Here is a 13,701-nt window from a genome sequence, read left to right as displayed (position 1 = left end):
CTTAACTCCCCCACCACCTTCATGTTATGTTACCCTCTTTGGTTTTCTCTCTTGCCCCTTTAAGCTCTAGCCTTTCTGCACTTAGTTCTAATGAACCATATTTACACTTAATGAATTCTGGCATTAGTCATGCTAATCCCTCCACCTAGAATACTTCAAGTGTGCTTGAAAACTCATTTTTCAAGAGCACACCCAGATAACTCTTCTTTGAGGCTGATCTTGACCCATCTAAGGCAGATTTGTTTTCACTGTTCCCCTTGTCTGCCCTGTGGTCAGCATACACCTCACAGCACTTATTATGTGCTTTTGCCGTTACTTGCTTACTTGCCTCTCTTTTAAAAAAGTTGAGTCCTTTGAAGGAAGGGGTAGTGTCTGTCTTTGTTTTTCCAGTACCAAGCTCCGTGTTCAGCTGACTCATTTTTAGGTGCTTGATAAATGTTGATTAAATAAATGTTTTTATATTTTTCTTCTTTCTTACCTTTCTGTCTTTTTAGCCTCCCATATTTCTTAGCATTGGCAGTGGTGTAACTAGCAGTAACTTGTATAGCCATTACCAGCAGTGAAGCATAATCTTGTGCTGGTTGTTGAACCAGCCTGATCTGTCACGTCTTCTCTTACTGACCATGTTAATTCTTGCTTATGCTTTGAAATGTCACTTCCAGTATGTAGTTGATAAGTACAAATTTGAGCTCAAGATCTGTTGGTGGGTTTTTTTTCCTGTCACCTCTTTAGTCCTGTAGCAAGATATTTCCTGTTTTATTTCTATCCATTTCTCCTACTCAAGGTTGGTAAGATGTTAAATAGAGTGCCTAAGTACGATTAAAGTAATTCTCTTCATCTTTCTACACCTCTGAATCCATACTTGATAGCTTGCTTGGGTGAGCTCTGAGAGGTGGGATTTCTGGTTTAAAGAAGCAGATTTTTAGTGACTATTTAAGGTGGAGTCACCAGAAGCTTCCGTTATTCATTGTATCATTCCTAAACTAGATAAATAAGCCTTTTATTGTTGAAATGTGAAAAAAGAGATCTTTGGTGATAGAATTTTCTGGTACGTTTTTAGGTGCGTTCTTCAGATGTGTCATGGTCTGATACTCGGAGGACTCTCCGAAAAGATCACCGTTGGGAATCTGGATCCTTGTTGGAAAGAGAGGAGAAAGAGAAGCTTTTTAATGAACACATTGAAGCACTTACCAAAAAGAAGAGGGAGCACTTTAGGCAACTTCTAGATGAAACTTCTGCAGTAAGTCTCTTATTTTCCTTGTTTTAATCTAGATGGGGTCTTTAAGAATAATTCCAAAAACATCGTAGTGTCGTGGTCTTTAGATCTCTTACTGGAATGCATGGGTTTTATACACTTTCTTTTCTGTTTTTTTTTTTTTTCTTTTCTTTTTTAAGTAAAATGTTAATGGCATTCTTAACTATTTAGAAATTACTTCCTGCCGCAGTTTTCACATTCCTGGTGATTGATATTGGGCTTTGTTGTGTGATCATTGATCCCTCCTAATGATAGAATGATAGACTGAGTGGATTGCATCTTTTGCTCCATTTTCAGTTTGGTCCCATGGTCCCTTTTTTCCCTCCATCGTTCACGTTTTCTTCTGATACCTGATCTCCTTTTGGTGGTGTTTCTTCAGAAGTTACAGTGTTGCCTATGGGGATCCAGGGTTTGCAGGTGATTGTCTTAGGCCACCTTGAAATAGGACCATGAATATAACTCTTGTGGCCAACAACAAAAAGAAATTGTATTAAAGCTGCTTCCTGTCCAATTACATTTGGGCTAGTCCAATTACATTTGGGCATTATTACAGGAGATTGTAGGTCAGTGTGCAATACTGTGTACCATATGTGCTGCCGCCATTTGATCTTTGTGATGAAAGTGAGTTGTATTTGTGTTTTTTATTCCTTGCCTTTCAAAGATTACCTTAACATCCACATGGAAAGAAGTAAAAAAAATCATTAAGGAAGATCCTCGGTGCATTAAGTTCTCCTCCAGTGACAGGGTAAGAGGATTTTGTCTGAGATTTACTGTCAGTTGATAAATATTAAATGTGAGCTTAATCAGCACCACCAGTATGTATTTTGATTAAACTGACATGGATGGTTTTAAGTGAATAACTTAAGAGTATGAGAAGTAAATCTGAATTTTAAGGTCATATTTTTTATCTTGCACTATACGTTAATAAGACAGCAAAGTAGAAACTGTAAAAATGTCATCCTTGGGGTTAAGCCTGTGTTCTGGGGTGTTAGAGCTTTACTGAAGCTGTAGTTTTTGTTTCTGGTATAGTCAGGTCCCACTACATAGACATTTTCAACCTGGCCATGGATACCAGGCTGTCAGAGCACCAGAGCCGTGTTAGCAGAATGCCATAATGTGATCTTTTGTTGTTACATGCCCCGGAGACTGGAGTAGAGGAACTGCAGATGGGGGAAGTTTATAGAAGCCGAGCCCTGTTCTGGGACACTCTCACTCCTCTGTGGAAAGTGAACTCCCCTGGGTTCTGAAATAGTGAATGATGCCAAGGATAGGGTAGCTGACCGCAGTCTTATTTTATCCCTTGGCCTTTCATTTGTTCCTTCTCCCCATCATTCTCCTTTCCCAGTTGGTTTCTCTAGGTCTAGGGTGCACAACCCCATAGAGCTATTATTCTTCCCCCTGTTTCCTTAAGATGGATTGTAGATGTGTGGACCACAAAGTACACATGGCTGGGAAAGAGTGGTGGGCCGATAGCTGACAGGTCTAGTCTTAGTTTCTAACTTTTCTGATTGTTTAAATTGACAATAATACTTTTTAATATTGTTATTATTGTTAATATTAATATTAGCCCAAAGAGTTTATACCCATTATGCCTGTTCCTTACTAGAAAAGCTAAATGCTCAGGATCAGTTAGTACTAAGTTATGAATGTTATTTGGGGTTCTCCATAAGTTATACCACATTATTGTCTTGGTGTTAGAAGATAGAAGTACAGTCTACAGGAAATACCCCCTTAATTTCTTTATTTTCAAGAGTGTCTACCACTTGAGGTTGTTAGGAACACAAAAGGAGATATCCTGATAAAACCCTCAGCACAGTGTAGCACATTGCAAGCCCTCGGGCTTTAGCTACTGCTAATATATTGAGTGGTTCCTTGTTCTTGGCTTCTTTTTGCCTTAAAAATGTACATTGCGTATTTTGCAGTTTAATGAATGCTGCGTGAACAAAAATGTACTTTCTAGCCTTTTTCTTTGGAATTATTTATGATGTGACTTACAAATTACCGGTTTAATAAATAATTGATAGTAATTTTGGAATTTGTGACTTTTTTTTAAATCTTACTGTCCTTTTGCAGAAAAAACAAAGAGAGTTTGAAGAATACATCAGAGACAAGTACATCACAGCCAAAGCTGACTTCAGGACGCTTTTGAAAGAGACCAAATTTATAACATATAGGTGTGTGCAATGAAATGTTTCATATCCGCAGTCATTGTCTTTACTAGTCTTTACTCTAATGGCCAGAGCATTCTATGCATTCACACACATGTTGACATTATTAATTTTTAGGAATAAGAAGAAGCCAATTTTATTAAAGGCCAAATACAGCCCATGTCTACCTTACTTTTTTTTTTTTTTTTTTTTTTAAAGAAAGGGCCCAGATGTCAATTCTTATTTTGTGTTACCCACCCATCCAGTTTTTTAAACACACTTTTGTTTTTACTTCACTGCTTTTTTAGGAATACCCCCGCGCTTGATAAGAGTTGTATTTGTGAAGAGATTTCTTAAACAATCCTTCACTGTCCATTGTCTCTGCCTCCTGTGAAGACTATTCAGTGTTGTAGAACATTTCTTAAGCTTGAAATCATCATAAGCTCAGCAAAAACTTTTTTTTTCCAGATGATAGCAATTTGCTGGATACTTTTAAATAAAAATTTTAAACGATAAAAATCAGAGTTTCTAGACAAGATTTCTCTGTAACGTGCCCAGTAGTTCCACATTCCCAACCGTTTTACCATCAGGAAAACAAGTTTACAATGCTCGATGCTTAGCAGTCAGTGCACAGGAAAGCAGTTTTGTTTCATGCTCCAGCTTTTCTTCCTTTAAAAGAAAAATTGGAAACATCTTAATGAAGGGTATGTGCACGGGAGGATAGATAGTGCTGAGGGTGTGGTTTTTAGGTATTTTGTCATTGGATTTTTTGGTCAGGATCCTTAATGTTTTGCATCAGCTTGGGCTTTTAAATTAGATGTGAAGTAAGACTTCTTTCTACATTTTTATAGTTAATTTAGTGAAAGATGTGAAAGTGAAAGCTTGTGAAAGATGCTGGGATTGGCAGCCCCGCAGACTGAAGTCCTCTGTTCATCCACAGAACAGGTACAGCACGGGCAAGATTTACCCACCCACCCTCAGCCCTGATCTGGAGGGACCACCAGTAGGGGTGGGAGGGTAATTCAGCTTCTGAGGCCCTTTCACTCCTTGGAGTCTTTGCTGAGGCGATTTACAAAGGTGACCACTGCAGTGAAATTTTTCTTAAAAAAAAAAAAAAAAAAAATGGAAACACAATTAGGAACTAGATGGACATTTCCAGCTCATTTCTGAAAGACCTGTGAACAGCAGTCAGTAATTCTTGGACTTGTTTTCTTATTTCAGATCCAAAAAGCTAATCCAGGAATCTGATCAGCACCTGAAAGATGTAGAAAAAATTTTGCAGAACGACAAACGGTATCTAGTACTAGACTGTGTGCCAGAAGAGAGGCGTAAACTGATTGTGGCCTATGTGGATGACCTGGATCGCCGGGGTCCACCCCCACCTCCCACAGCGTCAGAGCCCACAAGACGATCAACAAAATAATTCTCAGTACTCTTCCACAGGGGTATCTTAATTCAAAAACGCTTGCATGAGCCAATTTCCAGGTTTTTACATGTATGTGCATTAGTCAGACTATTGCAGAACCATCTGACGAACAGAAGGAGAAGCATTCGTGAACAGTTTCTGAACAGAGAACACTTTGGAAATAATTTATGCTTTTCTTTGTGTGGCATGACTGACATACATACTCAAATATAGGCTGTCTCTAGTAAATCTAAAATCTTGAAGCTAAAAATCATCCTTTTATGAGGTGTGGAAGTCAGTGACTTTTGGTGACGTTCTTTCTAGCAGTGTTAAACATGCAAGACGTAAGAGCATTTGTGGTTTGAACTTGCAAGACGCAAATACCACAGACTCCAAGAAAACCTAAGTTAGGGTTTGTTTTGTTTTGATTTTGTTTTTTAAAGCGGGTAAAAGAGAAAACACTGAAAATTGAATTCTTATCTTCCAGAGACTAAGATTATTATAATGGACATACTTTTACCTTTGTCTCTAAAGAACACTTTAGTTTTGTTTGTTCACTTACGTGCTTTGATTACCCCCTCTGAATTCTAGGCCAAGTCTTGTTTAGCCTAAGAGAAGATTTATTTAGTTAATTTCTTCTCAGGTATGGAACCACGGTCATAACTAACATGTTGGCCAGAATAGGACTGATGGTTAAACACGTTTTATTTACCATTAAGTGATCTTTATCAAATATTCTGGATTAGACAACAAATTATCTTTCTTGGGTGTTCCCTGTAAACTATACTCCAGTTTGAATGTTAAACTTTTGTTTCTAAAGTTTAATTTTAAGATGTTTGAATGTTCAGTTTATGTATTTGAACTACAATAAACCAACCCTTTTTATATATGTGGATTGTATATGATTATTGTTGTGGAACCTATAACAAAGACATCTTTTAAACCTGTTCATTAAAGCAGTAGCAACTGTAATTTGGCACAGAGAAAGTTGACTTCCAATCCTATATATCACATAGTTTTTAAAGGCTTGAATATAATAAATTATTTGCAGTATAAAAGGGAAGGAATTTGTAAAGAACCATTTTGGTGCTCAGTCTCTTAGCAATATCTACTGCCTCATAGCAAGAAGATGCTGGTTTTTTGTTCGTGTGTTTTCTTGTTTTTGTCTCTATGTTAACACAATTGATGGTGAAGTCTTCTTGGCACCCTTTCAGTGTGCCCTGCACATCATACCGTGGAATGTACCTTTGACCTCCACTCGCTCTTTCTAGCTGTACCTCCCCACTTTATTTTTTTTTTTATTTTTATTTTTTTTAATTATTTTTTTAACATTTATTTATTTTTGAGACAGAGAGTGACAAAGCATGAATGGGGGAGGGTCAGAGAGAGGGAGACACAGAATCCGAAACAGGCTCCAGGCTCTGAGCTGTCCGCACAGAGCCCGACGCGGGGCTCGAACTCACGGACCACGAGATCATGACCTGAGCCGAAGTCGGACGCTTAACCGACTGAGCCACCCAGGCGCCCCTGTACCTCCCCACTTTAAAGATTCCTGTCTCATTCCTTCATAGATTTCTCATTTCAGAGTACCACATCCATGTTTAAGAAAAATAGGTTAATTGGATAACGTATCTTCCCTTTTCTCTCCCATCTCCTGTGATTGCAGCAAAACCTAAAATGAGGAAATACCAGTAGATTGTATGTTCTGTGCACACAGACAGATCACATGCATACAGACTCATTCACACTTAACATTACTTAGTACTTAGCTTAAATATATTAAGTGTTACAGAAATCATGTATGTGAGAAACTATAATTAACTGACTAAGGTCCTAACCTGTACAATTTGATAATGAACGAGATAGTTTTTCCCGTTTTTCCCCCTTTTTTTGAAGGTCATTTGTATAAACCCATTGAGTGATTTTTAAGTTCTGTGAGGCATGAAGCTGAAGTGTGTGCTAAAAGGAGCACAGCTGTTGTAGGAATATAACTGGCCAGCAAAAGTGAAAGCTCTTAGAATGCTTTATTTTGTTCTGAATTCCACGTAGTGTTGTTTGCCCACTCACTGTTTTGTTTCTCACAGTTGAAAAGTGTGGGGAAAAAAAAAAAAAAAAAACGGTTTGGTGATACTTATCCTAATTTCCTACTTCTGTTGTAAAGTATTTGGGATTGACTGTTCATTTAAGGTGCAAATCAAGCTTTACTATGCAGATTTCTTTAAAAGACCAAGTCAGGACTCTGTATATTAGGTTTTTAATGAAAAGGTCATCATAATTACACTGTGTTTCAGTATCCGCATCTTGACTTGGCGCTTACTGTCAAACTCCTTAAAGATATGTGATACAGTTTACCCTGAGACCTATGTCAATACTAAGGTCTGACCTCCCCATAAAGCCCCATTGTGCCAAGTGATGATTTTGAAAGGCGCATTCAAGACAAAGACAGCTCTAAGTCTCCAAAACTATCTGAAGTAAAGCAATTTTTATTTGTTTACAAGTTAAAATGTCAAAACAGTGGAAGCTCACATCCAGCATTTACTATATTATATAGTGAACAATCTAATTCAAATAGTTCACCACAGTTTTCAAGGTAATCCCTTTGTATAACTGTCTCACAAAACAGTATTTGGGTATTTGGGTTAAATTGTACTTTGTGATCTTGTGAGCCTTAAAATAAAAATTTGTAATGAACCAGATAAAATGAAATCAGCCCTATCTTCTGTGTTAAAAGCAAACCACGACCATTTGTAAAGACAAAAAAACATTCCCTAAAACCCATAGACTGGACATTTTTTAAAAAACACAAATTCCATCCACAGCATATTTTTGTATTTTAAGTTCCCCATGGCTTGGCAAAATGGCAGTTTTTTTTTTTTCTGAGGGAACCACACAATGAAAATACCCCAGAGTTCCATTATAAAGTAATCAAGAATCATGGATAAATATCCTTATGTTTAATAGGGAAAGAAATGTATCATAATGATTGTTTTATTGGGTATGATTTACCTTGCTGTAAAATGAAGTTGTTGCCTTTTACTTGAATTATATTGGTAAAGTGTTTGGGAACACAAAATTTAGTAGTATTGCTTTTCTTTCTCCATCGCCTTTGTGCTGTTTGTTTTCTATTCTTAACCAAATTCTGTCCTGTATCCATAGAATTTTTTCTTTTCCTATTATTTTTTTTTTCCTTGTTACTCTTGATCATCTTTGTAACAAAGACCCTGAGGTATTTTAAAACTTGGGCAGGGTGCAATGAGTTCAGTGTTCAGGGGACATTTAGTACCATTTAACAAAAGGAAGATCACCATCTCTGTTCCTTCTTTATACTTGAGGATTGCCTTCAGTAATGAATACTTTTGTCATTAACTACAGTTTATATTTATCTTGACAGAAAGGAGGTATCGGGAGGAACAGATTGATAGCAGCTTGTAGAAGAGTACTTTGCTCCTGCATCTTGGAAGCGTAGGTAATTGGGAAGAGAAAGGGCAGTTTTTAAAGTTCTTTCTCCATATCAGAATTTAGAGTGTCATGCTAATTAAGCTGCAAAAATCCTCTGACTTAGCAAATGAAGACTCACGGAGACCTCTTTACAAAGACTAGCGAAGCAGGTTTTAGTGTAAGGCGAAGCTTAGCCAAAATAAGCCACGGTTTGAAATCAGCCCACAATGAAGTGGTGATCCTTATTCTGGCAACCTTCAGGCATGGAAAATCTACATGGATTTTCATAAAGTAAATTTTGAGCTTAAGTGAAATAAAGTTTGCTAAGTGAAGTTAAGGCTAGCAGGTTCAGGAAGAAAGTAAAAGTAAAGGAGTCCAGCCTTTGACAAAGATAAGCTCTACTCCAGCCAGTACAGGGTAGTCCTAAGGAGTACCCAGTAAGAGAGCAGTTGTGAACAAGGGACAGAGTGTCTGGGATTTCTATTCACGTGTGACGGAAGCATCTTCACACAACACTGAAGTTAATTCTTTGGATAGCCAGGATATAATTCTGAAACATCACCATGACTCCTAACACGGTGTTCTACTTACCAAATGGCACATTTTGAAAATGCATACTGTGAAGCATTTTTGTAATTCCTAGCGTTAGTAATTGGACCATGGGTTATGTCGTAAAGTCTGCAGTATCGACAAGCAGCAGTGCAAGTAAATACATTAATCACAATTTGTTTTGCTTGGAAAATCTATTTATCACAGTCTCCCGTCTCTTGATCGTCATGTTCCCAGGGGGTAGGGTCATTGTCTTGTACACAAGGGACTGTGTCCCTCTCATGCCAAAACTGCTCTACATCAGGGAGGATGGGGATCTGTGCCTTCTCCGTTCTGTCTACACTGGAGGAGGGAGAGCCAGGCTTTTCTTTCTCTGGTATGGGTGCTGGGGACTCTGGAGATGGAACATTGTCGGGAGGGACATTTGAATTACCAGCTGGTGTTTTCTGAGACTCTGAGGCAGTTGGTGGTTTTTTGGTTATCATCCATTTCCACAAGCCTTTCAGCCCTTCCTTGAACTCTTCTGACATCACTAGGAAAATGAGAGGATTTGCCGAAGAGATGGAAAACATAAGGACTTGAGACAGGGCTATGAAACCTTGTGGTGGGGCTGGGCCTCCAGCCTTCAGATGCCAGATCCACAGCCACGCTATCCAGTCGGGGAGCCACAGCACAGCAGAGGTGACAGCGATACTCAGCAACATCACTGTGAGCTGCCTGGAGCGCATCTGGTTTCTCAGATTTTGAGTCTTAGTGCCTCGTTTCTTACATTGACCATAAGCTCTCCAGAAATAAAAACTGGCAGAGAGTAATGGAAGACAAAACGTCAGGAGAGGGTAGAGCTTACCAAACATTGCCATGAACCTTTCGGCCACTGGGGGGACGTCCATGAGGCACATTTCCACACCTGCGTGAAGCCTGGTGGTGCTAAAGAACCATTCTGGCAGGGGGAGCAGGCTAGCTACAGCCCAGATGGCCACCAGCACTGACCAGATGGTGCAGTTGTGGATACTTACTTGCTTGGCTGGGTCACTCGCATACATGAAGCATGCTTTGGCCACGGCGACGATCGTCAGGCTCTTGGCTGCCATGCACGTGTGGATGAACCAGTCAGAGGACTTGCAGACAAACCAGCCTAGGTCCCAAACCCCTTTGAAGTATGCTGTCGCTCGGACGGGTGCAGAAAACAGCAGGAGAGAGAGATCAGCCAGGCTTAGATTCAGAATCAGGGAGTGGATCATGGATGGCTTCCCTTTCCAAGCGCTATGAAGGAGGACGCCAATCACGCAAAGGTTCCCCATGAAGCCCACCAGGCAGACGGCCACCAAGAGAGCTGGGACGATGGTCCTCCAGTCCTTGGAGTCAGAGGGCAGGTACCCTCCGGCAAAGTGGAGGTGAGCAGACGACACGTTCATGGTGCTGGAGTTGGAGTCTGTGGAGGCAGCTGCCAGCATCCCCTCTTCCATGCGGCTCGTCCTTACAGAAGTCAGCTTCTTTCTGTCTTCCTGCCCGGCTCTTTTGCCTAGGAAATAAATAGGCTGTCATCCGTGTCAGATGACACCTCTGGACCCTCCCCTTGCTTGTTTCCTGAGAACAGAGTGTGGAAGAACGTGGACCCGACTCTGCCTTATGTGACGCGTCTCCGCTGCACTGAATGGTGAGCAGCAGGGCTGCTCGGGTGCCTCTCATTAGCAAGCCTCGTGTCAGATCGGCAGCCCTGTGGGGTCAAAGCCCCAGAGACTCATAAATGATAAATGAGGACAACATACATGTAAGTGGGCTCTGTTCCTGGGGTGGGGGGGAGGGGTGTCGCGCACACCGTCAGGCAATCGTTCTCAGCCAGCTGTTTCTAAAATCTTGACTGCCGTCTGTAACTCAGTAAAGCCCGCATCTGAGCAAGTCAGTCTTTTGCATAGAAACCTGGACCAGAATCACCCACTTACTTGATGCAGCAGGTCTGGAGCAGGGCCCAAGAATGTGCATTTCTAACAAGTCCCCAGGGGATGTGGATGTCAGGGGTTGATCTGAAGCAAGGACCGATGCCGCTTTTCCCCCTGCGGAGATGGGCTGCTGCCTTCACCCATCCTACCCCACCGGCAGCCGGCTGAGAGCAAACACGCAGAGCTGAGGAAGGAAAACAAAAACTGCAAAGAAGTCCTACGGAAAAATCAAATTACAAATGACTCTAAATTTAGTCGCACGATTGCAAGTTTCTTTAGAAGTGATGATAGTTAGACTCTGAGCTAGAACACATTGAATACCATTTCAGCAACTGATGACGATGATGAAGGCAACCAAATGATGAATTAGGCTGCTCTGCAGACAGAACTCCCAGAGGAGTTACCTAGACGGGAGGAATAAAAGAAAAATAAACAATTTCTATGGGGAAGGCGCCTTAGGCATTTTAAAGGAAGTTACGTGTTAAAGTAGAAAAAAAGATTCACAGAAAAAAAACGATTCTAGAACCAGTCTTGACATTCTATGGTGGCCAGTGGAAAGGTGCTCTGGAGGAATCTGAGGAGCTAGGGTCATTCGGGCAAAGGGGTTTGTGGAATCGCCACGAAGACACGCCCTACTCTAAGCCTGGCGGAACCAGGAATGCTTTGTGTCCAACACAAAAAGTGCTGGGCTGGCAGTCTGACCTTTGGGTCCTGGTACTAGCTCTGTTTTCTATCAATTTGTCTCTGGAAACTAAGGGAATGGCATTGAAAAATTCCTCAAAGCCTGAGCCATCTCGGCTCTAAACTGCCAGAATAAGCAGCCCCTGAATATTGGGAAAGCTGTCTGTGCTGGTTTTCCTTGTCTGTCTGCCTTCCCCTTCTTTCTGGAAAGTCATGGTGCTTAAGCAAACAGTAGTGGGGGGCAGTGCCTTGTCCCAGCAGTGCGCCGTAACCCCCAGTTAGCGCTTTGGACGGTGAAACAATAGACGCCTCAACAGCAGCAGCACTTGTGGGGGGCGAAGAGGCCCCCTCCATCTCATGGAGAGGAACATGGGGGGCGGTGCACAGAAACTCACTGAGCACTGCTGGAAGCAAATGGACACTGTGTGAATTATACACTAGCTGAAGTATGTGGAGGACAGCGGTTTGGGACCACAAACAAATACTCCTTTGTATCATGGCTTCAAGCTTATGATGGTCCAGTCTCTTGAAGACCGGTAAGACAAATAGCTACCTACATGAGTTCAAGAAGGCTTTAACATCTCCAAAGTCTGATCTTTAAAAGATGCCTAAGGAAACTAAGCCCCGTTATGTGGCTCTTCCCCAGCCTGTTAAAATGGACTTGGAGACGAATTTGGTGGTCCAGCTAGAGACCAAATGTATGGCCTGAAGAACTGCAAGCCTGAGTTTTTCACATTTTCTGGAGGTAATTTATTTTAACTTTTTATTTTGAAATAATTGCAAACTTACAGAAAAAACAATGCAAGACCTTGTACAATTCATATGCACTTCATCCAGATTCACCAATTATAAACATTTTGGGACATCTGCTCTCTCTATGCATATATATGTATATACACACCTACATATGTGCCTATATGTGTATATATACACATACATATTATTTTCTGAACCATTTGAAAGCTAGAAATGGGTTTTTGAGTATCCTTCCTGGATTTATGGATTAACCATAAAAATCAAAATGAGGGGCGCCTGGGTGACTCAGTCGGTTAAGCATCCGACTCGACTTCGGCTCAGGTCATGATCTCAAAGTTGTGGAGATGTGAGATGGAGACCCACATCAGGCTCTGTGCTGATGGCGTGGAGCCTGCTTGGGATTCTCTCTCCCTGTCTCTCTCTTTCTCTCTGCCCCTCTCCACCTCAAAATAAATAAACTTTAAATAAATAAATTAAAGAGACTATATGCTTGCAGCAAAAAGGAATTTTCTCCATTGGCAAGCTGAATTACCTAGTCCAAGTTTTTGCTTTTCTTTTGATACATCAGCATTTGTGCATCTAGGTACTGACAAGTGTTATATGTAGCTTGTATCCACTTTTTCTTCATGTTAACATCATTTCCATTTAAAGGCTAGATATAACTTAGCAAACCTAAAGGAAGAAAACCCACCATATGCATTTCTTCTTATTTGTAAGTAGATCTTTGTTGATAACATATTCACTGAAATATAGGACTAAGTTGTATGCATAGCGAACATTTGTCAGGTTTCCCTATTTTTATTTATTTTGGAAAGTTGCCTCATCTAGCCCCTTTCCTGTTTGATAGAAGGGATCGTGGGGAGAAATTATGAGAGGGAGGTGGATTGAGCAAGTACAATACAGAAATAAAATGGGTAGTTATTTGGGATGAAAAGGGGAAGCAGCCTCCCCATCCCAAAATGCTGGAAACAAACCAAATGCCCACACTGGTGAATGACTAAGTAAATTACATTCATGCAGCGGAATACTACTCAGCCACATGAAGGAATGACTCATGCTACAGCATACATAGGTGAACCTCAGAAATACTCTGCTAAGTGAAAAGAGGCCAGACACAGAGACCGCATGCTGTAAATTTCCTTTTAGATGAAATGTCCAGAAAAGACAAAAATACAGAGACAGAAAGTAGATTAGTGGTTTCCTGGGGCTGGGGCTGGGGCTGGGGTGGGAAAAGCGGTGAGTGCAGATAAGCACAAAGGATCTTTTTGAGGTCGTGGAAGTGTGTTAAAATTGGATTGTGGGGATGGTTACACAACTCTAAATGTATGGAAACTCTTGTGTACTCAACATGGGTGGATTTTATGGTATGCAAATTATACCTCAATAAAGCTTTTTTCTTTTTTCTTTTTAAGAGTCATTTGGGAGGGAGAAATAAAAGGTAAAGAGCAGATCTGTCCCTGCTCTTAGAATGCTCAGTTGGCTCCAGGAGAAGGGATATTCTATTCTGAGATTGTGATTTACAGACACAAA

General features: G+C 40.6%; 2 protein-coding genes across 10 annotated transcripts in view; one reads left to right on the top strand and one right to left on the bottom strand.

Annotated features, from left to right (window-relative positions):
• The window catches only part of TCERG1 (transcription elongation regulator 1), a 60,546-nt gene extending 54,850 nt beyond the window's left edge, over nucleotides 1-5,696 (top strand). For 8 of the 9 annotated variants that reach the window (XM_053907370.1, XM_053907369.1, XM_053907368.1 and 5 more), the window contains 4 exons: nucleotides 1,061-1,240; nucleotides 1,917-2,000; nucleotides 3,329-3,429; nucleotides 4,624-5,696. In XM_053907370.1, the coding sequence (XP_053763345.1) occupies nucleotides 1,061-1,240; nucleotides 1,917-2,000; nucleotides 3,329-3,429; nucleotides 4,624-4,825 (567 nt within the window). In that variant the 3' untranslated portion in view covers nucleotides 4,826-5,696. Of the gene's footprint in view, nucleotides 1-1,060; nucleotides 1,241-1,916; nucleotides 2,001-3,328; nucleotides 3,430-4,253; nucleotides 4,348-4,623 lie in introns of all 9 variants that reach the window. The other variant, XR_002071297.2, reaches the window with a different exon arrangement.
• Nucleotides 5,697-8,988: 3,292 nt separating this feature from the next.
• Nucleotides 8,989-10,250, bottom strand: GPR151 (G protein-coupled receptor 151). The gene has a single exon (XM_019414207.2). The coding sequence runs from the start codon at nucleotides 10,246-10,248 to the stop codon at nucleotides 8,989-8,991; it is 1,260 nt and encodes a 419-aa protein (XP_019269752.2). The 5' UTR covers nucleotides 10,249-10,250.
• Between the last annotated feature and the right edge of the window lie 3,451 nt (nucleotides 10,251-13,701).

Source organism: Panthera pardus, unplaced genomic scaffold, assembly GCF_024362965.1.
Source record: "Panthera pardus isolate Hobbes unplaced genomic scaffold, ASM2436296v1 HiC_scaffold_2, whole genome shotgun sequence".
Taxonomy (NCBI): domain Eukaryota; kingdom Metazoa; phylum Chordata; class Mammalia; order Carnivora; family Felidae; genus Panthera; species Panthera pardus.
The sequence above is the reverse complement of the archived record's forward strand: the minus strand, read 5'-3'. Positions and strand labels throughout refer to the sequence as shown.